At 50.2% G+C, this 20,671-nt stretch overlaps 1 protein-coding gene across 1 annotated transcript in view; it reads right to left on the reverse strand.

The window, feature by feature from the left end:
- Window positions 1-20,671, reverse strand: part of LOC146786133 (cytochrome P450 2J4-like) — a 174,480-nt gene that overhangs the window by 132,173 nt on the left and 21,636 nt on the right. Inside the window, exon 2 of the mRNA XM_085635637.1 lies at window positions 3,705-3,839. Within this exon, the coding sequence (XP_085491763.1) occupies window positions 3,705-3,794 (90 nt within the window). The 5' untranslated portion in view covers window positions 3,795-3,839. The remainder of the gene's footprint in view (window positions 1-3,704; window positions 3,840-20,671) is intronic.

Below are 20,671 nucleotides of genomic sequence, written 5' to 3' on the forward strand. Positions count from 1 at the left end.
CTCCAGAACCTCCAATTCCGCCTCAATCGTAGTAACCTGCAGGCGCCGCTCCCGACGCCGTGCCGCTATGACCGAGAGCGCCTCCCCTCTAATCACGGGTTTAAATGCCTCCCATAGGGTGACCGGGGAGTCTACGGAGCCCAAATTGTCATCAAAGTACTGGCAGATTGAGTCGGACACATGTTTCCTGGTGTCCTCATGTTTCAATTGCCAAGCGTTCACGGGCACTATACCTCCCTCCCGGTGAGTGCCAAATACGATGTGTGTACGGACAGGTGAATGGTCGGAGATACCCCTAGGCAGTAGCTCCGTCTCCCGGACTGTCATATCGGGGTTCAGGAGGGTAAGGATATAATCTAGTCGTGAGAATGAGTGATGCGACCCCGAGAAGAAGGTAAAGTGGGTGTCTGTAGGGTGAAGCAGTCGCCAAACGTCTGTGAGTCCGAAGTTGTCAATAAATTCCGCCAACCACCCCTGCCCTCGAGGGAGGTCGCGGGGAGGCTGCCTATCACGGGTTCCTGACACCACGGCGTTAAAGTCCCCACCTAGCATCAACTGACCCCCGGGAAGGGAAAGGAGCAGCGCACCCAGATCCGCGAAGGCCCGGGCCTGGAGGCCAGGCGGGATGTATATAGAAAGCAGGGTAAGTGTACGTCCCTCCCACCGTCCAGAAACAGCCGTGAAACGGCCCTGCGGATCAGTTTTGACAAGGTCTATATGGAAGGGCAGTGAGCGCCGCAGGAGGATCCCCACTCCCCGGGAACCAGATGTAAAGCCAGAGTGCGCCGCCAGCGTGAAGCCATACCTATTAAGGGCCTGACAGACATTACCCATCAAATGAGTCTCTTGCAGCAGCACCACGTCCGGCTGGTGCCGTTTGAGGAATTGCAGGACTATAGTGCGCTTAAGCCTGTCCCCCAACCCATTGACATTCCAGCTTAGGACTTTTAGGCTCTTCTCCCATCGGCTATCCATTGCCCTTGCTCTGCAGGGTGCCTCGTCCCACCACCCCAATGTTCCGGCTGACGCAGTGATGACCTAGTTCGTGTGACCATAAACTCCCCCCTCCTCCCCCCCAAACTCAACAACCCCAAACATCCCCGCCACCCCTTGCCCAACAGACCCCCCCTCCCTGCCCCCTGCTCCGTGGGCTCAAAACTACCCACCGCCCCAATTAGCAGAGCGCCTGTCACCCAACCCTACCCCGGTGAGAGCCCACCGAGGAACTTACGTGGGAAGTTCGTGGGCCAGCCCCATCCTGACCGCCCGCCCGTGGTGCCCAGGTAACGCAGCCCCCAGGTCCACAAAACATCTGCTACATAAGGAGCCCGGCTAAGCAACCGCGGGCATAAAGTCTAAGCCCCTCATGGAGCAAACCAGTCTCACAGTTAACAACTTTAATACTTTACTGTCCGATGGCTTCTATGTCGAGCGTCCGTGGCTCATCTCACTGCGTCGTCTCTTGGCGTGTCCCAACGGGGACTATTCGATCTTGACCGCCAAGACCTCTGGCTCTGCTCTCCCCTGTCCACTCGCCCCGTCGCTAACCCCGGGGAGGAGTTCCCCACGCTTCTCCACTGTTCACCATCTCGCCGTGGGTCCCCCGACGTATCCTCTGAGTCCAGCCACTCCTGCACCGCCGCAGGCGATGTGAAGAAATGGGATTTGCCACCAGCTATGACCTTCAATTTGGCAGGAAAGAACATCATGTACCGAATCCCGCGGTTACGGAGCGCCGCCTTCACCCCTTGAAAGGAGCGCCTCTCCTGCTGAACCTGGAGCGTGAAGTCTGGGAAGAAGCGAACAGTGGCGCCCTCGTACTTCAAATCACCGTGTTGCCTAGCAGCCTGGAGAATTGCATCGCGGTCTCGATAGTTTAGGATTTTGGCGATGATCGTTCGCGGGAAGGCCCCTGGTTTAGGTTTCGGGATCGGGGCCCTGTGCGCCCGCTCGACCGTGAACAGTTTAGACAGTCTCTTGGGTTTGAGGTGTTGAAGGATCAAATCCTCGATAAAGAGTTCCATACAGTCCCCTTCAAGTCCTTCCGCCACACCTACCACACGGATGTTACTTCTCCGGGCCCGGCCTTCCTGCTCGTCGAGCCGCGGATGAGTTCGTTAACCCTCCCGGCGAGCCGCTTCTCGGATTCCTGCAGGGTGACGATGTCAGCTGCATTGGTTTTAGAGCGGTCGGTGGTGGTCCCCAAGTCAGCCCGGAGCAAGTTAACTTCTATTGTGATCTTGTCCATTTTCGTCTCCAGGTTGGTGCCCAGGGTTTGAATCGCGGCCATAATGGACGCCAGGGAGGGTTCCGCCTGGCCTGCCGCCTCCTTCGCCGTCCCTCCAGGTTGCGTCGCCGGTTTGGCCACTGTGTAGTTGTCCAGTTTGTTTGACTGGGTCGCGGCTCCTCCTTTAGGCCGCATGGCGCCGCCGGTACCTCCGGGGACAGCGTCCCTTCTGCCCCCTTCGCTCGGAGGCGCCCGCAGGGGGCCGCGCCAGCTCCGGTCACCCAAGTGTAGTCGGGCACAACCCTGGCACCGCCGGCACTCCCCTGGTCGAATTGCCGGGTAGGGGGGCCCCCAGACGAACCTCGCGCGTCCGCTGTATGGTCCGGAGCCTCAGTCGCCTCCCGCCGCCGAAGATGGTCCGCCCAGGCCGCACCAACGGTAGTGAAACAAGGGCCCAAGCCGGCGGGCCACACAGGTCACACCACAGCAGCTGCCCCGGCTGGTCTCCCGTCCTTGCCCCTGCCGAAGCAATCCGGAGGTCCGCCGGCCCACCTCCGAGATCACGGCGCCTCCTGTCTCAGCGCCGGAAAAGCAGGGCCCCTGCCGCCGCACTCCGCTCCTCTCTTTTCGGCCCCCAGAGGCTGTGGGGGGCCTTCAGTCAACGATGGCAGGCTGCAGGAAGCCAACGGCCCCTAGGCTCCGCAGGGGAACAGCGCCGTCCTCGGCGGCGCCCCTCCGCGCGCGCGTCAGGCCGAAGCCGGGGCTCCAAGTAGAAAGGAGGCGGCCCCGCAGCTCCGGAGCGAGGCACTCGGCCGCCGTCGTCAGCCGCGGCAGCCGCGTCGAGCCGTCCGAGGGTCCTCGGGGTCCGCAAAAGCGCTCCGCTGGATCACTGGGCCGTGGGGGAGCCGGGGGGCATTCACTGACCAGCCCCGCAGCTCGAATAGATGGCAGATGGTAAAGGACACCAACGGTCCCGGCGGAGCTCAGGAATCAGGCGGCCATTACGTTCGGCGCCTGGCCACGCCCCCCCATCTGGTGATCTTTTGTTTTTTTAGACCCGGGGTGGTTCACTCTACACCTCGCTTTCTTTACCCAACTGTAGGTGGCTAGTTTCTCCAGACTGTCTATAAAGCCACCACCAGAGTAATTGAGCAATACGGTATAGAGGCCTAATCATTGGACTATTATATGAATGATTGTTTCCAGTTCTCATAGGGAAGCCAAAACTAATTTCACTCGTATTTGTATCCTCTATCTAACCGATTAATATATTTTATTGAGGCCAACCATTCTATTTTAGTTGGAGGAGTTTTTACCCAATTTTTACATATTTTCCTACGAGCAAGCAATATTAGATAAAATATAAATTTTTAAGTATTTATAACAAGAATTCATGATCTTTCGGGATCCCAAAGAAAACAAAAGTTTTGCTTACCTGGAGCGTTTCTCAAAGTATTAAAAGTAACGTATTACTCACATCCAGCCAGAACCCTTGAATCACCGGGCATTCCAAGAACATGTGTACATCGTCACCTTTTTCTTTACTACATTTGGGACATCTTTGCATATCTCCTTTCCCAATTTTGATAATTTGTGTGGCGTCCAGTAAACGCTGTAGAGACAAAAAAGGTGGTTCCGCCTTAAATTTGCAGCATGTACCGTGGAGGATGAGAAGTCGCAAGATACTTGCAATAAGTCTTCCATCTGCTCTCCTGGCAAGTTCTTTTCCCACAGTACTGTTGGCAAATTAAAATCTGAGTCTGATATCTCCATTAACAGCCAGTACCAATTTGCCACCTCTTTTTTCCGTATTAAACCACTTGTCAGCAGAGCTTCCAGGTTATTAGACAGTCCCGCACCAAGACCATCCTTAAGGCTCCAACTCTTTATTTGAAGATACTTAAATCTTGACAGTCGGCCGCTGGCTAACTCTTGACCCTCTTCCCAAGAAATTAAAGCTCCGTTCTCCATCAGTTGTCTCCAGATTTAATCCTGCTTCTTTTAATGGAAGGGCCAAGCTGTCCTTAGACCACTCCGGAGAGTCAAAAATAGGAGCCATTCCACTATAGTAATGAAGTTATAGTTCTCTCCTGACTTTATACCATGTTGTTGCAAAGCCTTATAGGGTTTTCAGGCACACCTTTTTAAAATATCGCAGGTCTCCATATTTATATACAATGCCATACACTCCCCCTTTTACATCACTAAGCATTGCTGTAAACATCTTCCCAACTTCTGAGCAATCTGGTGCATTAAATAAACATTTCCCTCCTTAATAGGAAGACCCAGGCATAGTAGGATTAGTCAGGCAACCTTAAGCCCACTTTAGCATATTGTCGTCTAACTTTTTCCATGATATTCTTACACCGTTAGAGGCCCAAATAAAACTAGTGATTTTTGACTGGATCTATTTAAGCCAATCTTCCTTAAAGGCCATGGGCATATTCTGAAATAGAAAGGTAATCTTTGGAAGTATTGACTTCTTAACAAGATTAACTCTTCTGTAAATAGACAGAGGCAAATGAGACCCTCCAAGTAAGTTCCCCACATCCTTATTGATCTTCTGAAAGTCGGTTTCAGGTATTTGTTCAATTTTTTTAACAATTCTAATACCTAGGTACCTCATTTCCTCTTTAACACAGCTCAACTGTGTGACGATATTCCATGCCATTATGACCGTTTTGCTTTCATTTATCTCATAACCTGAGATCTGCCCAAAACATGCTGTCAGATCATATACTACTGGTAATGCAGGAATAAGATCTGATGTATATATCATCGGATCATCCGCATATAATCACACTTTTTTCTCCCACCCTCGAGTTTTGAAGGGTATCATACTCTCGTGTTTTCTTATTTTCTCTGCTAAAGGTTCAATATAAAGGTTAAAAAATAGGGCGGGATAGCAGACACCCCTGTCTTGTCCCCCTGTAGATATTGAAGGCTTTTTATATGTCCCCATTTATTAATATTTTGGCTGTGGGTCTTTATATAACCGGTTTATTGCCCTATGTTAGACCTGACATCCTTGGCGTGGGTTTTTCCCCTATCTTTGCCTCTGCTACCTGGATTTTTGATGCTGTGCTGGATTTCGATTTGCTGGTTTAGATGCTTTGGACACTCTGTCACTGCTAATCAGTGCCAGAGTGTAAGTGCTCCCTGTGTAAAATATCGTATTGATTGGATATACCTGATTGGCATATCTGTATCACCATGAAGTCCCTAGTAAAGTGCACTGTGTGTGACAGGGCTGGTGATGACGGATGCTACTAGTGGGTCTGCAGCGCTGATTGCGCCACCCACCTGTGTGGCCCTAAAACAGGGTCTCAGGCCTGCCGCCGCAGGCCTGCCTGCAGTCCCCGGACTGCCATGTCCCCCTGGCCAGTGTCCACACTGGCCGGGCCTAACCCTTCCCTTTTCATACACGTCAGTCATCTCTATGGAAGGCCCAAGGTACCCCCCTGGGCAGGGTGCAGTGTATGTAGAAGGTAGAGCATGTACTAGTGCAGGTAACATGTTCTGGTAGTGAACACCGGCCATTTTGTGTGTTCACTACTGCAAGGCTATCTTGTTCCATAGGCTAACATGAGGGAGGCGGGTGCCAATGGCTATCCGCCTATCTTCTCATACGAACAAGATAAGACATGAGTGTTTGATATCCCTGAGCTCAGCATTTAATAACACATCTTTTAGGAGAGATTGTTTTTGAATCCTGAGTTGGAGAACAGTACTTTTTAGAGAGTAGCTGTTCTCTTGTCTGACCCTTCTGTGTGCCTGGGCGCGCTTGTGGATTGACTGTCTGGTTTGAGAGTGACAGGGGCTGGGGATCCCCCGGGAGGTTGGCTGAGTCAGCCCTCTGCTGAATGGCGACAATCGCAAGGAGAGTGGAGGGAGGAGATAGCACCTGGGATTGAATAGGGCTGTGCCTGCCTGCCACTCTGCTGGCTCCACCTCCTGCTGGGCGGCTGACGACCTTGCCCCTCGCTCTGAAAAGAATGTAGGAGCCAGGAAAACAAAGTGCTCCAGCAACACCCAGAACTGGATAAGACCGGGCTCAGGACCCACTTGCACAAAGACTTCTAGGGGTATAAGTACAAGACCCCTGACAACAGATTTTTAGATTCGACCATCGAGAGGAACCTCTGCTGAAAGACGGACCGCTGAAGAACTAAAGGAAGATTGCCGTGCTGTGTGCTCTAAAGGCTGACCTGTTCTGGCGTACAACTGAAGCTAAGGAGAAGAAGGGGTCCTGCTGTGTGCTGACCCTATCCACTTGACCAAACAAGACTTTGCTGTGTGCTGTGTCTTCAACTGAATCTCCAAGGGCCTGAGAAGAGCTGGCCTCCTGTTTCGCAACCCAGGGATAGAAAGGTTGCCAAGAACTCAAGACTCTGCTGTGTCCCACCTGCGCTGCTGTGTGCCGCAGGGACCGTGGACTGTTCTACCAAGCTTCTCAACATCTGCCTGTGAGGTGGGCTGGCTGCTCTCTGTCTTGCTAGAGAGTACCGCACCGAGCCGGGCCCGACACCGGTTGCCGCATCAAGAAGATCGACGTGCTCATCGGCACGTGCCTTGCCGCGACCCGGAGGCCTGAAGCAGATCGAGAGTCGTATTTCCCTGCTCTACGAAGCCGCGCTGTGAGTGGCTGACTCCGGTGACGTCGACATCGTCACTAGGGAACTCGTCGAGGGAGTTGTGGAATCCTTGCACCGAACAGCCCGAGGAGCGCTTGTATAACGAGCGCAGTGACACCGCCGGAGCAACATAGCTGCCTAAAACATCGAGAGCCTACAATTTGATTCATTCTCAGTGAGTATCGAATCACTCAAGAGACTAGAGACTATCGTCTGACGATTCCGACCAACTAAGAAAGCGACTATTGTGTAAACCTGTGATGCTTGATTTCAACTGCGGAAACTAGATAAAGATATATTATTTTTGATATAACTCACCTGTGTGGTCTAAGTTTGTGGTGTGCGGAGGGGGGATCATTGTGGTGTCTACGTGCAAATACCTTACACATTGCCTTGGGGATAAGCCTGTCTGCTCGAGCCAAGCTACCTAGAGGGTGAGCAGGGGTTATCTACCGTGTGTGTCCCTGTACCCTGACTAGAAGCAAGGGTCCCTATTTGGTCTAAGGTGAATACCTCTGCCAACTAGAGATCCCCAGATCTAACATTGGTGGTCAGCGGTGCGGATTAGAACCAGTATTTGCACTTGACCTGCAGTGATTCTTTGTACATCACTAATCTAGTGAGCAGTTGCATCGCTCGAAGTTTTTGCGAAGACTATTCTTGGAGGATCGACGAAGCATCATGTCTCTGAATGGAGTAGGTGAGGAGTCGGAATTGCAATTTGAAGTGAAAAAGTTGCTCGAGTATAAGAAGGAGCAACTAAAGCAATTCTGCAAGCAGCTTGGATGCCCAGCGAAGGGCAGCGCCAACAAGACGGAGCTACAGAAAGCTCTAAGGGCCTGGTGGGAGGCCAAGAATGGCGCAACCGAGGAAACTACTGAAGGGGATGGCACACCGGAGAACGGATTTGGATCCGATGATCTGCCAGTGAATAGGCCAGCGTCTAGGGCTGGCAGCGCCCATTCCAGTAGGAGCCTCTCTCCAGAGGAGCTGGAGGAAAACCAAAGGGTTAGAGCCCATGAGATTGAACTTTTTAAGCTCAAAGCTCAAGCGGAAGAAAGGAAACTGCGCCTTGACAGTGAGAAAGAGGCGGAGGAGAGGAGGAATGCTCTTGCTTTAGAAGAGAAGAAACTCCAGTTGGCTCATGAGTTGAGCATGAGGGAGCTGGACATTAAAGCCAAACAGGTGGCGTCCAGTCCGAATGGTGGCAGCGCACAACCAGTACAGGCGGGTAAAGTATACATACCGAAAGATTTGGTGCAGAATTATCAGAGGGGTGAGGATATCTATGCGTGGTTTAGATCCTATGAGCTTGCCTTGAAGATGAATGAAGTGCCTGAGAAAAGTTGGGGAGCGGGTTTGTGGAAGCATTTTGAGGCCTCTGGGAGGGATGTCTTAGCACCCTTAGAAGCAGCAGGGACCTTAACCTACCCCACGATGAAGGAGGCCTTATGCCTCAGGTATGGGCTTACACCAGAACAGTACCGCCAGAAGTTTAGGAACTTCAAGAAACTTGATTCGAGTACGTGGGTGGAGTGTGTGAGTATGTACACGCGTGCACTGGAAGGTTGGATAAAGGGCAGCAAAGTTACTGATTATGTGGGGTTGTGTCACTTGATTAGTTGGGAGCACTTGAGTAGTCTATGTGTTCCAGAGCTGCGCCAGCATCTTTTAGACAGCAAGTTAACTGATCCCAGTGAGCTTGCTAAAGAGGCAGACCGCTGGACTAGCACCAGGGTCAACAAAGGGGTGGTAAGTATGCCAGCCAAGGGTGGACAGGGTCCCCAGCAGAAAGGTGGGGAGGACAAGGGTAACAGTAAGGAGTTCTCTAAAGGGCCCCAAAACAGTTCCCAGGAGAAGGAGTCCCAAGCCCCCAAGCCGAAGAGGTCTTGGCCCCCTAAGGGCAACAGACCACCGCCTACTTGCTATGCTTGTAGGGAAGTGGGGCACATCGCCCCTAAATGTCCCACGAAACCCCCAGCACCAGCTGCTGCTCCAGTCCCAGGGTTAGCTAGTGTAGCTTTGGGAGGGGATTTGATTTCCAGTGGGGAAGAGGGATTAGCTATGATGACCCTTGTCTCGTTAGGAGACCAAGAGATGGTCCAGGATACCTTGATACCCGCTAACACTAAGAAATACGGGCAAAAGGTGACCATCAATGGGAGGGAGATAGAGGCTCTGAGAGACACCGGGGCTAGTGTGACATCTGTCAGGTGTCAGTGGGTGTCTGAAGAGCAAGTAATTCCCAATGTGCTCCGCCCAGTAGTGGCAGCTGACACTTCAGTTCGCCTCTGCAAGATGGCACGTGTTCCCTTTACATGGGGGGGAGTCTCTGGTACCTTGGAAGTCTGTGTCAGTGATGCCTTGCCGGTAGATTGTCTGTTGGGTAACGACCTGGAGAGTTCTCCATGGAAGGACGTAGAGCACAGAACTCACTTGGAAATGTTAGGACTGCCAGCGTGGATCTGTGTATCCACCCGTGCCATGACAGCCAGTAAGGGTGGATTAGTAGAACTGGAGCCTGGAACAATGGCCCAGGAACCTGCCAGGAGAGGAAGGGGCAGAGGGCGCGGGAAACCAGCCCCCACTGTTCCCACGGTCCAGGAGGAAGCAGAACCTGAGGGGGATGCCCTGGAACCTACGGGGGAGCAGGTGGCCGAACTGGGGGAGTTGCCGGAGCTGACCCATTGGCAGCAAGAGGGTGGCCCCTCCAGGGAGGAATTCTGCCAGGCTCAGAAGGAGTGCCCTTCTCTCATTGGTGTGCGGCAGCAGGCTGCAGACCAGGCAGCGGGCCTAGGGTCCAAGGAACATTTGATTTACTGGGAGGATGACTTACTTTATAGTGAGCCTAAGTTCGCTGAGCCCGGTGCAGCCCGTGTGCTGGTGGTACCCGAGCGCTTCAGGAGCTTCTTACTGGGTCTGGCTCACGACGTGCCTCTCGCAGGACATCTGGGGCAAGACAAGACCTATCACAGGCTTGTCACCCACTTCTACTGGCCTCAGATGAAGAAGCACGTCGGTACCTTTTGTAAGTCTTGCCAAACCTGTCAAGCCAGTGGTAAGAGCGGAGGGAAGTGCGTGGCGCCCCTCCAGCCGTTTCCTGTAGTGAGCACCCCTTTCGAGCGGGTGGGCATTGATATCGTAGGGCCCCTGGATCCCAAGACCGCCTTAGGCAACAGGTTTATCCTGGTCTTGGTGGATCACGCCACTCGGTACCCGGAAGCAGTCCCTCTCAGGACAATCACAGCACCCGTGGTGGGCCGTGCATTGATGGGGATCTTTTCCCGTGTGGGGTTCCCTCGAGAGGTGGTCTCCGACCGGGATACCAACTTCATCTCTAGGTATATGAAGTCTCTGTGGGAGGAGTGTGGAGTAACTTATAAGTTCACCACTCCTTACCACCCTCAAGGAAATGGGTTGGTTGAAAGGTTCAACCGCACCCTGAAAGGTATGATTATGGGTCTAGCGGAGCCCATGAGACGGAAGTGGGACGTCTTGTTACCATGCCTGTTGTTTGCCTACAGGGAGGTGCCTCAGAAGTCCTTAGGGTTCAGCCCCTTTGAACTGCTGTATGGCCACCCTGTTAGAGGACCTCTCACACTGGTGAAGGAGGGGTGGGAGAAATCCCGTGGGAGAACCCCCCAGGATGTGTTCAGCTATGTGCTGGCCATCCGCAACCAAACACAGCACTTCAGGAAGCTCGCTCAGGAGAACCTAGAAGACAGCCAGGAGGAGATGAAAAGATGGTACGACCAGAATACCACTCTGGTAGAGTTTCATCCCGGGCAGAAAGTGTGGGTAATGGCGCCGGTGGAGCCTTGTGCGCTCCGTGACAAGTGGACCGGGCCATATGAGGTGGTAGAGCGCAAGAGTGAGGTGACCTACCTGATCAACATGAAGACTCCTAGGCAGCCCCTTAGAGTCTTGCATGTAAACCGCCTCAAACCCCACTTCGAGAGGTCTGAAGTGACGATGCTCATGGCTACAGACGACGGTGGGGAAGAGGATAGTGATCCTCTCCCTGACCTCCTGGCTACCAAGGAGCAAGACGGGTCAGTGGATGGTGTGGTCCTCTCGCCCACCCTGACCCCAGAGCAGCAGAGAGACTGTCGCCAGGTGTTGGGTCAGTTTGCCTCCCTGTTCTCCCTGACACCAGGTGTCACCAATTGGTGCGTCCATGATGTGGACACTGGAGATAGCCTGCCTGTGAAACAGAAGTTTTACAGAGTAGCTGACAAGGTCAGGGCCAGCATCAAGGAAGAAGTTTCCAAGATGTTGGCGTTAGGGGTAATTGAGCCCTCTAGCAGTCCCTGGGCTAGCCCAGTGGTCCTCGTTCCCAAGAAATCTGCTACACCCGGTGGCCCGTCAGAACTTCGGTTTTGCGTGGACTACCGCGGGCTCAATGCGGTCACCAAGACTGACGCGCACCCCATCCCCAGAGCTGATGAGCTCGTGGATCGGTTAGGAGCTGCCCGGTACCTCAGCACCTTCGATTTGACTTCGGGGTACTGGCAGATTGCCTTAACTGACGGGGCAAAGGAGAGGTCGGCATTTTCAACGCCAGAGGGGCACTTCCAATTTCGAGTCATGCTCTTTGGATTGAAAAATGCCCCTGCCACCTTCCAGAGACTGGTCAACCGGGTACTGACCGGGCTGGAGCAATTCAGCGCCGCGTACCTGGATGACATTGCTGTGTTCAGCTCCACTTGGGAAGAACACTTGCAACACCTCTGTGAAGTGTTGAGGGCGCTGCAGAAGGCAGGCCTCACTATCAAGGCTAGTAAGTGCCAGATAGGGCAGGGATCAGTGGTGTATTTGGGACACCAGGTGGGGAGCGGCCAGGTGGCGCAACCTACAGGCGAAGATCGATACCATTCTGGCTTGGGAACCCCCCAAGACGCAGACAGAGGTGAGAGCCTTTCTAGGACTCACCGGGTATTACAGACGGTTCATCAAGGGATACGGCACCATTGTTGCCCCCTTGACGGAGCTAACCTCTAGAAATCAGCCCAGGAAAGTGAATTGGACCGAGGCCTGTCAAACTGCTTTTGATGCCCTGAAAACTGCAATGTGCACAGCACCGGTGCTTAAGGCGCCCGACTTTTCGAGTGAGTTCGTAGTGCAGACAGACGCTTCAGAGCAAGGCGTGGGAGCAGTACTCTCACAGATGGACGACGAGGGCGGGGACCAACCCGTAGCTTTCATTAGTAGAAGGCTACTTCCCAGGGAACAGAGGTGGAGCGCTATTGAAAGGGAAGCATTTGCTGTGGTCTGGGCCCTGAAGAAGCTGAGGCCCTACCTGTTTGGGACTCACTTCCGTGTTCAGACCGACCACAGGCCCCTCAGATGGTTAATGCAGATGAGGGGTGAGAATCCAAAACTGTTGAGGTGGTCCATCTCCCTACAGGGAATGGACTTTACGGTGGAACACCGTCCCGGTACAGAGCACGCCAATGCTGATGGTCTGTCCAGGTTTTTCCGCCTTAGCGATGAGAACTCCCAAGAGGGTGGGTAGTTCTCCCCGCTTTCAGCTGGAGGGGACACGTGTTAGACCTGACATCCTTGGCGTGGGTTTTTCCCCTATCTTTGCCTCTGCTACCTGGATTTTTGATGCTGTGCTGGATTTCGATTTGCTGGTTTAGATGCTTTGGACACTCTGTCACTGCTAATCAGTGCCAGAGTGTAAGTGCTCCCTGTGTAAAATATCGTATTGATTGGATATACCTGATTGGCATATCTGTATCACCATGAAGTCCCTAGTAAAGTGCACTGTGTGTGACAGGGCTGGTGATGACGGATGCTACTAGTGGGTCTGCAGCGCTGATTGCGCCACCCACCTGTGTGGCCCTAAAACAGTGTCTCAGGCCTGCCGCCGCAGGCCTGCCTGCAGTCCCCGGACTGCCATGTCCCCCTGGCCAGTGTCCACACTGGCCGGGCCTAACCCTTCCCTTTTCATACACGTCAGTCATCCCTATGGAAGGCCCAAGGTACCCCCCTGGGCAGGGTGCAGTGTATGTAGAAGGTAGAGCATGTACTAGTGCAGGTAACATGTTCTGGTAGTGAACACCGGCCATTTTGTGTGTTCACTACTGCAAGGCTATCTTGTTCCATAGGCTAACATGAGGGAGGCGGGTGCCAATGGCTATCCGCCTATCTTCTCATACGAACAAGATAAGACATGAGTGTTTGATATCCCTGAGCTCAGCATTTAATAACACATCTTTTAGGAGAGATTGTTTTTGAATCCTGAGTTGGAGAACAGTACTTTTTAGAGAGTAGCTGTTCTCTTGTCTGACCCTTCTGTGTGCCTGGGCGCGCTTGTGGATTGACTGTCTGGTTTGAGAGTGACAGGGGCTGGGGATCCCCCGGGAGGTTGGCTGAGTCAGCCCTCTGCTGAATGGCGACAATCGCAAGGAGAGTGGAGGGAGGAGATAGCACCTGGGATTGAATAGGGCTGTGCCTGCCTGCCACTCTGCTGGCTCCACCTCCTGCTGGGCGGCTGACGACCTTGCCCCTCGCTCTGAAAAGAATGTAGGAGCCAGGAAAACAAAGTGCTCCAGCAACACCCAGAACTGGATCAGACCGGGCTCAGGACCCACTTGCACAAAGACTTCTAGGGGTATAAGTACAAGACCCCTGACAACAGATTTTTAGATTCGACCATCGAGAGGAACCTCTGCTGAAAGACGGACCGCTGAAGAACTAAAGGAAGATTGCCGTGCTGTGTGCTCTAAAGGCTGACCTGTTCTGGCGTACAACTGAAGCTAAGGAGAAGAAGGGGTCCTGCTGTGTGCTGACCCTATCCACTTGACCAAACAAGACTTTGCTGTGTGCTGTGTCTTCAACTGAATCTCCAAGGGCCTGAGAAGAGCTGGCCTCCTGTTTCGCAACCCAGGGATAGAAAGGTTGCCAAGAACTCAAGACTCTGCTGTGTCCCACCTGCGCTGCTGTGTGCCGCAGGGACCGTGGACTGTTCTACCAAGCTTCTCAACATCTGCCTGTGAGGTGGGCTGGCTGCTCTCTGTCTTGCTAGAGAGTACCGCACCGAGCCGGGCCCGACACCGGTTGCCGCATCAAGAAGATCGACGTGCTCATCGGCACGTGCCTTGCCGCGACCCGGAAGCCTGAAGCAGATCGAGAGTCGTATTTCCCTGCTCTACGAAGCCGCGCTGTGAGTGGCTGACTCCGGTGACGTCGACATCGTCACTAGGGAACTCGTCGAGGGAGTTGTGGAATCCTTGCACCGAACAGCCCGAGGAGCGCTTGTATAACGAGCGCAGTGACACCGCCGGAGCAACGTAGCTGCCTAAAACATCGAGAGCCTACAATTTGATTCATTCTCAGTGAGTATCGAATCACTCAAGAGACTAGAGACTATCGTCTGACGATTCCGACCAACTAAGAAAGCGACTATTGTGTAAACCTGTGATGCTTGATTTCAACTGCGGAAACTAGATAAAGATATATTATTTTTGATATAACTCACCTGTGTGGTCTAAGTTTGTGGTGTGCGGAGGGGGGATCATTGTGGTGTCTACGTGCAAATACCTTACACATTGCCTTGGGGATAAGCCTGTCTGCTCGAGCCAAGCTACCTAGAGGGTGAGCAGGGGTTATCTACCGTGTGTGTCCCTGTACCCTGACTAGAAGCAAGAGTCCCTATTTGGTCTAACTCTAGCCAACTAGAGATCCCCAGATCTAACACCCTACAAAAGTTCTCCCCTAGATTGGACAGTCTTAGGTTTTCCTGCAAGTAAGTCCAGTTTACGTGATCAAAAGCCTTGGTCACGTCCACTGTAATGACTGCTAGTGGTTGTTTGTATGCGGATGCTATATCTATGGCTCCAATTAGACTATAGGTTAGGTCTTTAATACCTCTACCCTGCACAAAGCCTTTCCGATCTTCATGAAGGAACACTCCCAGTACCCCATTCAATCTGTCTGCTAATATGTTTGTTAAGATCTTATAACCCGAATTTAGTAGTGAGATAAGCCTATAGGACTCACAACAGTCTGGCGGTTTAAAAGGTTTAGGTATCAAAGTGACAGTGGCTTCATTCCATGAGGGGGCAGTCTCTTTCCATTTTCAAAAACCTCTGAAAAAAGCCTAACAAAAACCGGCACTAGATATTTTCCTAACTTTTTGTATATCTCAATCGGAAGGCCATCTGGGCCTGCTGCCTTATTACGTTGCCCTGCTTTGATGGCATTCCCAATTTCCTGCTCGGTTATTGGACTGTTAATAGCTTCTTTTTGGAGCTCAGACTCTACGGGTAACTTCTTGGCCTAGCCAATCTTCCACCTCCCCTCTTGTCGAACTTAGATCGTCGTAGTACACTTCCCCAAAATAGGGAGGGGGTTCAGGAGGGAAAACATGGCGGCCTCTTAGGACGTGGTCGCGGAGGCTCCCTATACATGGAGATCAAACGCGAGGTAATGCCCAAATAAAAGAATAAGATAAAATGCTGAATGTGAGAAGTGCGGAAACCGTGTTCTGGCTTCGAGATGAATAGGAAGCAACTGAATAAGCTTTACCTTGTGGAGTTGTGCCTCAGTGTCTTTTGGCTTTTTTCCGCGCCCTTGGTGTTTTCGGGCTCACAGGCAGGGGCTGGCTTGACTGGCTGGGGGTGGTGGAAGCCCTGGGTGGAGTTCGCAGGGCTGCCAATCCAGAACCCCTGCTGGGCTCGAGCTGCTCGGGGACTTGGCAGGGGCCGGAGGGTGGTGGCTCAGCGCTCCAGCCATGGATATCTGGGCAGAGTCAGCACAAGCGCGGGAGACTCCCAGGTTAAAGGCAGATACGGAGCAGGCATGCAGCAAGAGCCAGTACCCGATGCAGGTCGCGCATTACGGGACAACTTGGATGCAGAGGGGAGGCCATGGAAGACATCACGCTGTACAGGTACTGGTCAGAGCAAAGTCGAAAGAGAAGAGGATGTGAGGGGAGATGCTGAGAGACAGTTGACAGGGAGAGACCGCATTGCGGTTAAAAGCAGAAGCCATTCAAGTGCACTAAAGAAGAAACAGAGTGCTCTTCCAGATAAAAAAGGAGTAGAGCAGTTAAACATAGGGGCACCTCAACTCCTAGGAAGGGCGGAAGGGGCAGTAGAGAAGGCCCAGCAAAGCAGATACAAATTGAGAAGTGGAAGGGGGAAAATTTGTATGAAGGGTATACAAAGCAAGTCTCAAATGAATAGTGCAGGTAAAGAATCCGCCCCTTTGAAGCAAGTGGCTACGGATACAGGAGAGTGGGTGACCCCAAAAAAGAGGAGGTCGAAGGGGAAGAGAGGAGAGAAACAAGAAACAAGTCTTAAGATTACCCCCTCATTGAGGACTTTTTTCAAGGTAGTACCTAAGATGCTGTTGTTAAAGAACCCTGCTTTAGTAAATCCTGAGTAGGCCATTAGGAGGACAGGATATAATAAGTCCCAACAAATTCCAGGTGTTGGCAAATATTTCCGAGCCCCAGGAAATTGATCTTTTAGAAAGAAGGGAAGGACCAAGCAGGGATTGAGGTGCCTTCTATCTTTGGAAATATGGAGTCACATTCCGCTCAACTTCAGTCTCAGTCTCAGGTACAGTCTCAGTCCCAGTTTGAGACACAGTCAACTCCTTTTGAAGACTCACCTATATTTCTTAAAGATGGGGGAGGAATGAGTTTAACAGAAACAAAGCAACCCCACAACCAATCTCAGCCTCAGCTTTAGTTACAGCCTCAGTCACTGATCTAATTCAACTACTAACCTCTGAAGTTAGAAATATATTTGAAATATCTGAGTCTAACCAAAAAGATTAGATTTGCCTGTGGTAGTCTAGAAAAGAAGCTGGACGACATAGCTGTTATGTCATCACAGTTGGAAACGCAGTGAAAGACTTAACACTTCAATCAGGGGTTAACACGAAAGAGATCAGAGTCCTTATGGGAAATGAGATGGTATTGAAAGAAAAAATAGTCATTGCAGAACAACCAAAGAAGTAACCTCCGTGTCTTAAAAATACCAGAAGGAGCATAGGGGGAAGATAAAGGTATTTGTGGTACGTCTGATCAAGGAAGTGCATGTAGAGTGGACAGAAGAGGAATTAATTAAAGATAAACAGAGGCTCCACAGAGGTCCATATAGCCTGAGTACAAACAAAGCTAAACGGAAGAAAATCTTGGTTAATGTCCACACCTATAAAATCAAGAAAGAAATTCTCTCCAAAGCATTGAAACAAAAAACACTGACAGTGGATGGAATTAACTTTGAAATTAGATCAGATATCGCCCAATTCACGGCAAACAAGCAATGGGACTTTGGCAATCTGAGCCTTTTAAGAAACTGGGTGTGACAGCACAGTTAAAATACCCGGCCAGCGCACATGTAATGCACAACATCAGGATGCAAACCTTTCGCAAAATAGAGGAAGCGGAGTAATTTCTTAAATCAATATCAGGGGCAGGCACAAGATGAGGAGGGCCGAATTTACTTTCTCTTCATCCTTTTATATCCTACCTCTCAATTTTTTTCTGTGGTTTCTGCTTCCTTTTTTCTTGCTTTGGTTATTGAAGAAGGTGAACACGGGGCCTACAGGCTGTTCCAGTTTAGATTTAAAAACTAAATGAGAGAACGGTTTAAGCCATAAATAAATTGTAGGGGGAAATGAAGTGCCAAAATTTGGAAATAGATCTTCGAAGATTCGTAGGGCCTCCTTAGGCTTAGACCATCAAGAAAGTGGAGGGTTTTCCAAGGAAGGGGGGGCGGGAGGTGTCACGGGTAGCATTCTGCGCACGGGTGGGGGAGCAATGGAAGAAAATCCCCCCAAAAATTGTCCTCAAACTAAGTCGAAACTTAGGATTTAATAGAGTTATGAGGTTAAGAATAAAAAAAATGACAACTAGTCAGAAGCCACAGATAGAACTCCTATTGTGGAATGTTAATGGCCTCAGGGTGAGACCTAGAAGGGAAAGGATCTTGCAGTATCAAAAAGACGCCCCGGCTCAAATGATAATCCTCCAAGAGGCTCATCTAACCAGTAAGGAAATGAGTGAGGTGTTCAAAACCAGAAAATGGCTACAGAAAGTGGTATGTACAGAGCAGCAACTCACTAAGAGGAGTGGCGATTCTTGTAAAAATTAACCCTCAGATCATAATAGTGGAAAGTAGGGTGGACAAGGCTAGTAGGTGTGTGATTGGTAAAGTAAGATGCTAGGATCAACTGTATTCTGTAGTTGGATATTATGGGCCCAGCCTCGATGATTCTATCCCATTTGGCAATCTACTTTCAGAACTTTTGGATTTCCCCGATCCTGTTATAATGGCAGGGGACTTTGTTGTGGTTTTGGATGGAAGTTTAGATCGTTCCACTAAAAGTAGAGGAATTGTATATAACAAATCAAGATCTCTGATAATAAATTCGATAAAGATTAGCCATAACCATGCTCTTGGTCCCTCCGAGTACTGTAATACAAAGGAGATGGACTATGGACCGTACCATATTGTCTGATGAAGAAATGATAGATAAACTAGGGTTGGAATCTTGAGAATTCTTTGAAAACAATTTGGAAAGTGCACTGACTGGGATAGTGTGGGATACTTATAAGGCCTTCATAAGGGGTAACATTTCATCAATTCAGTCTTATAAAAATAAACAACGAAGGGTTGAGATAGCGAATATTGAAAACAGAATTCAAAGGTTAGAGCAACAACTACAAAGTAATGAGGTAAAATATGGGGTGGGTCAAACATCTATTCAGACTCTTAAAATGGACCTTTTGGCGGTAGTGGAAGGACGACTACAAGAAAGGTGGCAAGCAAATAAACTGGCCCATTTTAATTATGGGGAAGGTTGTGGAAAGTTACTTGCTTGGAAGTCAAAAAACGATCAGGCAATTTTTTTTATAAAATAACAAAAATATGGAATGGCATGCTGTCCTATTAGAGGGGGGGAGTTGCCCAAAAACTCCGCACTCCACAACAGGCTGGAGTTTATTTGCGTTGGCGTACCCGAAATGCGTTTTTGCGCAAATGGGAGCGACTTACCAAGTGCCTGCGATTGGCGACAAGATTTTACGAGCCGTTCGTGAGCCCCACGAGATTTACTAGTCGGCTGCATGGTCCCGCAAGTGTTTGCGATTGCGAACATGTAATTCTAGCGTGCCAGCAGAGTGCCGGTGGTTTCTTTTTGAAGAAGGCAATCCCGAATGCGCAGGATTGATCCAGACTACAATCTGGAGAAGGTTCTCTCACCAAGCAGCATGAAAACCTTTTCAAAATGACGGTTTGGAGTTAAAAAACTCCTCAAAATAACATTTGGCTATAAGTTTTTGTTCAAGGAGTCCTTTTTCCTTTTTTATTTTTCAGAGATAGGAAGTGCCTCAGTCTCCAATTTTCTGTTCCTGTTCAGCAGGCTCCTCCCAGTAAATTTTTCATCTCCTGGTCACTTTTCATTTGGATTTGGAGCTGGAAGGATCACTCTTTGTGTCTGCTGCATGATATATATCATTGAATTTGAGGCCTTTGAAATTTCACAAGTAAAGTTGTGTTTGTTCGATTGGGGCCATGCTCCTAGATTTGTTTGTACTTTTCATTGCTTTTTAAAAATGTATTGTGGTGAGTGTCCTGTTGTTTCAGTAGGGGCCTAGTTTCTTTGTAAGTAATATCTCTTCTTTTATATAAGAAACATGTTGCACAGTTCACTACATTTTTCTCCATGTTTTTAAATCTATTTGCAATATTTATTTAGTTCACTATGTAGGCAGGTAGTCTGCCAAAAATAAGCATTTCTCAGCCAGTAGGCCCAGAGCTACTCATCATGGGTGCACGAAACAACTGTCTCTGTTGAATTTAAACAGTTTTGGCCATGGATGACATTGGATTAAAAATACAAAATGTGTTTTTTGTGGTATTTCACCTTTTTTCATGTATTAAATTAAATGCCTTTGGATGTGTGTGTGGTTGCAACTTGCAAATCTTTTTAGTCCTGTGGATTTTTGTTTTTTTGGCATTGTTGCATTAAAGATGTGGTGTTTAGCATGCCTCCTTTGCCTGGCCAGTGTGTGTGTGAGTTTGTAATAGTGGGCCAGCGTTTTCCTTGGCTGAGCCTCCCCACATGGCGAGGGGCCATTTTGTAAAGTCTGTCCATATAGGCCTGCTTGAGTTTATTGTTTTCCAGGCCTCCTACTTGTTGTTGTGATCATGTGGCTGCCGCCATTTTATGGAGGCTGTTAGTGTGCTTTTGCCATAGGCCTGCATGTCTTCCCTTTGTTCCTCTTGGGTTATTACTACTTGTTGGGGTGGCCTGGCCATATTGTTAAGGCAGCCAATGTGCTTTTGCCATAGGCCTGCATTGTCTTCCCTTTGTAGGATTATTGCTTGTAGTTGTGGCCTGGCCATGTGGCTGGTGGCCAATTTGTGAAGGCAGCCAGTGTGCTTTTGCCATAGGCCTGCTTTGTCTTCCATTTCTAGGCTTAGTGCTTGTTGTCATGGCCTGGCCATGTGGCTGGCTGCCATTTTGTGAAGGCAGCCAGTGTGCTTCTGCCATAGGCCTGCATGCCTTCTTTGTGGGTGCATGAAACAACTGTTCCTGTTGAATTAACATCATTTTGACGATGGATGGCATTGGATTAAAAACACCAAATGCGTTTTTTTTTGTGTGGAATTTCACCTTTTTTTCATGTGTTAAATTAAATGCCTTTGTTGGATGTGTGTGAGGTTGTAACTTTCAAACCTTTTTAGCCCTGTGGATTTTCGTTTTTTGGCTTTGTCGCCTTAAAGATGTATTGTTTAGCATGCCTCCTTTGTATGACCAGTGTGTGAGTGTGTTTGTAATAGTG

This window comes from Triturus cristatus, chromosome 11 (genome assembly GCF_964204655.1).
Source record: "Triturus cristatus chromosome 11, aTriCri1.1, whole genome shotgun sequence".
In the NCBI taxonomy this organism is placed as follows: Eukaryota; Metazoa; Chordata; class Amphibia; order Caudata; family Salamandridae; genus Triturus; species Triturus cristatus.